General features: G+C 36.5%; 1 protein-coding gene across 1 annotated transcript in view; it reads left to right on the top strand.

Moving 5' to 3' along the window:
* Positions 932-2,638, top strand: part of LOC107605468 (60S acidic ribosomal protein P0) — a gene marked incomplete in the record, with an annotated part of 2,311 nt that continues 604 nt past the window's right edge. Inside the window, 4 exon segments of the mRNA XM_016307355.2 lie at positions 932-1,416; positions 1,558-1,626; positions 2,135-2,233; positions 2,309-2,638. Coding sequence (XP_016162841.1) covers positions 1,159-1,416; positions 1,558-1,626; positions 2,135-2,233; positions 2,309-2,638 — 756 coding nt within the window.

The following is a 2,638-nucleotide window of genomic DNA, read 5'->3' as shown; positions in this document are numbered from 1 at the left end:
AGTGGCTTGTGCTTTACCTTCGTCCTTTATGGCTGATTTCTTGTACCCGTTTAATTTGGGAATCTATTGTCATGTTTGTTCATAGTTACAAAACAATGGCAGTGGACAAGCACAAATTCATCATCATCTCATCTATAATATAAAGTGGAGAAATAGTAATTAACTAAATCCTAAATTCCTAATACTAATTATAATTGCCAAACTTCCAATAATTTCCTACATATTAGTAGCAGTCATCATCATATTTACTTCCATATTTTAATTACATCTCTATTTTCAATTTTCATTCATAGATACTACTAGCCTTAGTGTTTAGTAAAGCATCCAAGCAAGCCCATCTCATTAGATAAGGTTATGTGCCTTGGGATTAAAATTTATATGATACCAAGATGTTTTAGGCTTTTTGATGGTTTTATTAAAAAAGCTGAAAAATTGTATTAAATTAATACTTGAAATAGTTTACAAAAAAGGTGTTTGTATTTTATGATTAAAATTGTTTAATTGTATTCACATAAAACTAGTTAAAAATTACACCAAACTTAGCAAAATAAATCACTTAATAGCTTCCATAAAATAGAATTCAAATCCGCAATGGATTAGTCTTTGATATATTGAATCGAACAATACCACTAAAAAAAGGAAACATCATTGCTTGTTTGTGTATTTTTGTGTTTTTCACGGTATCTCCCAATTCGACAGGTTAAAGACTAACTCTGTCATGCATCAGGAGCTCCATTTAAACATTTGTCACTAACTAATGAGTTGCTGCATGTACAATGTGAAAAATTCGAACTTCCGTTACTTATTTAAGTAAACTAATGGATAACCACTAGATTAATCTATTTTGTTTTTTATTTTGGTCTTAAGCCCATTATCCGTTAAGGGTATTGTGAATAAGCCCATTGGGCCTATAAAAAAAACTCCTTAGAGATGTGTATATAAACACAAGACAAAGCGTTTCCATTTCTCACGTGACTCCCTCTTCAGTCTGAGTAGCACCCTCAAAACCCTAGCATTTCCTTTACAAAGAGAGGAGGTTAAAGAGACGGCGCCGTTTCGCTGTCCGCCTTGACATAGCACCACCGCTTCGTCTTGGCCCTCGATTTTGCACCTCTTTTTCTTTGTCTTCGAAACTCGCAATCTTCATCACCATCAAAAATGGCACCAAAACCTACCAAGGCTGAGAAGAAGATCGCTTACGATGCTAAGCTCTGCAAGCTTCTCGAGGAATACACTCAGATCCTTGTTGTCAATGCCGATAACGTTGGATCTAACCAGCTCCAGAACATTCGCAGGGGTCTTCGTGGTGATTCCATTGTTCTTATGGGCAAGAACACCATGATGAAGCGTTCTGTTAGGATGCACGCTGAGAGTACTGGAAACAATGTGTATCTCAGCCTTATCCCCCTTCTTGTTGTAAGTGGAACCCGAAATTAGTACTCTTTCATTTCTGTTTTCTATTTTTGAGAAGATTGTAAACTTTCATTTGGTTTAGGGTTTTACACTTTTGAGATAAATGTTGCGAAATTATTTCTAATATTATGTTTGTTGAACCAGGGAAACGTGGGATTGATCTTCACTAAAGGTGACTTGAAGGAGGTTAGCGAAGAGGTTGCTAAGTACAAGGTGATTTAACTGTTCTTTGGTTCTTATATTTGTGTTATTAGTAATACCATTTAATTAATGATTGTTAGGCTCTGTTTGGTGTTGACTTGCTAGCATTAGTTTTGTCTTGAATGTGTTCTGCGTTGCTTATAGAAGAAGATACTCAGTAGGTCTCTTATGGTTTCTTATTTTTCATTGCTATCTTTTACCTGGAATTAACTGTCAAAAGTTTCAACTTTGTTTTGATGTTTGGACGTGTACATAAAGGTTTAGTAATGTCACTTGCATTTCTTCAAGCTTGTTGATTTTATGTAGTAGTCTTATAGGAATGAAGGTCTTGATCTTCGTTAATTTAAACTTCTCAACTCATGATACTACTTCACTTGGTGGGATGTTTTGTTTGTTGTGGTGTACTTTTACCCAGTGAATTTGATGCTTTTAATGATATTTGAAACCAATTTCCTTGAATCTATTATAATTTTCTGTACTGCATGTTGAACTTAGTCTTGTATGTTTGTTATATCAACAGGTTGGAGCACCGGCTCGTGTTGGTTTGGTTGCTCCGATTGATGTTGTTGTTCCTCCGGGCAACACAGGGCTTGACCCCTCACAGACCTCTTTCTTCCAGGTATGTAATTTTGTTTTTGTTTATATAATTTATTCTGATTGTTGGTTTGTTGCTTATATCAGTCTTCCAATTCAGGTGCTGAACATTCCAACTAAGATTAACAAGGGTACTGTCGAAATTATCACCCCTGTAGAACTTATTAAGAAGGGTGACAAGGTTGGCTCTTCTGAAGCTGCATTGCTTTCCAAGCTTGGCATCAGGCCCTTCTCATATGGTCTTGTTGTCCTTTCTGTGTATGACAACGGTTCAGTGTTTAGCCCTGAGGTTCTTGACCTCACTGAGGATGACCTTGTTGAGAAGTTTGCCGTTGGAGTCTCGATGGTGACCGCACTCTCATTGGCCATCTCATACCCAACACTTGCTGCTGCCCCACATATGTTCATCAATGCCTACAAGAATGTTTTG

Source organism: Arachis ipaensis, chromosome B06 (assembly GCF_000816755.2).
Source record: "Arachis ipaensis cultivar K30076 chromosome B06, Araip1.1, whole genome shotgun sequence".
Classification (NCBI taxonomy): domain Eukaryota; kingdom Viridiplantae; phylum Streptophyta; class Magnoliopsida; order Fabales; family Fabaceae; genus Arachis; species Arachis ipaensis.
The sequence above is the reverse complement of the archived record's forward strand: the minus strand, read 5'-3'. Positions and strand labels throughout refer to the sequence as shown.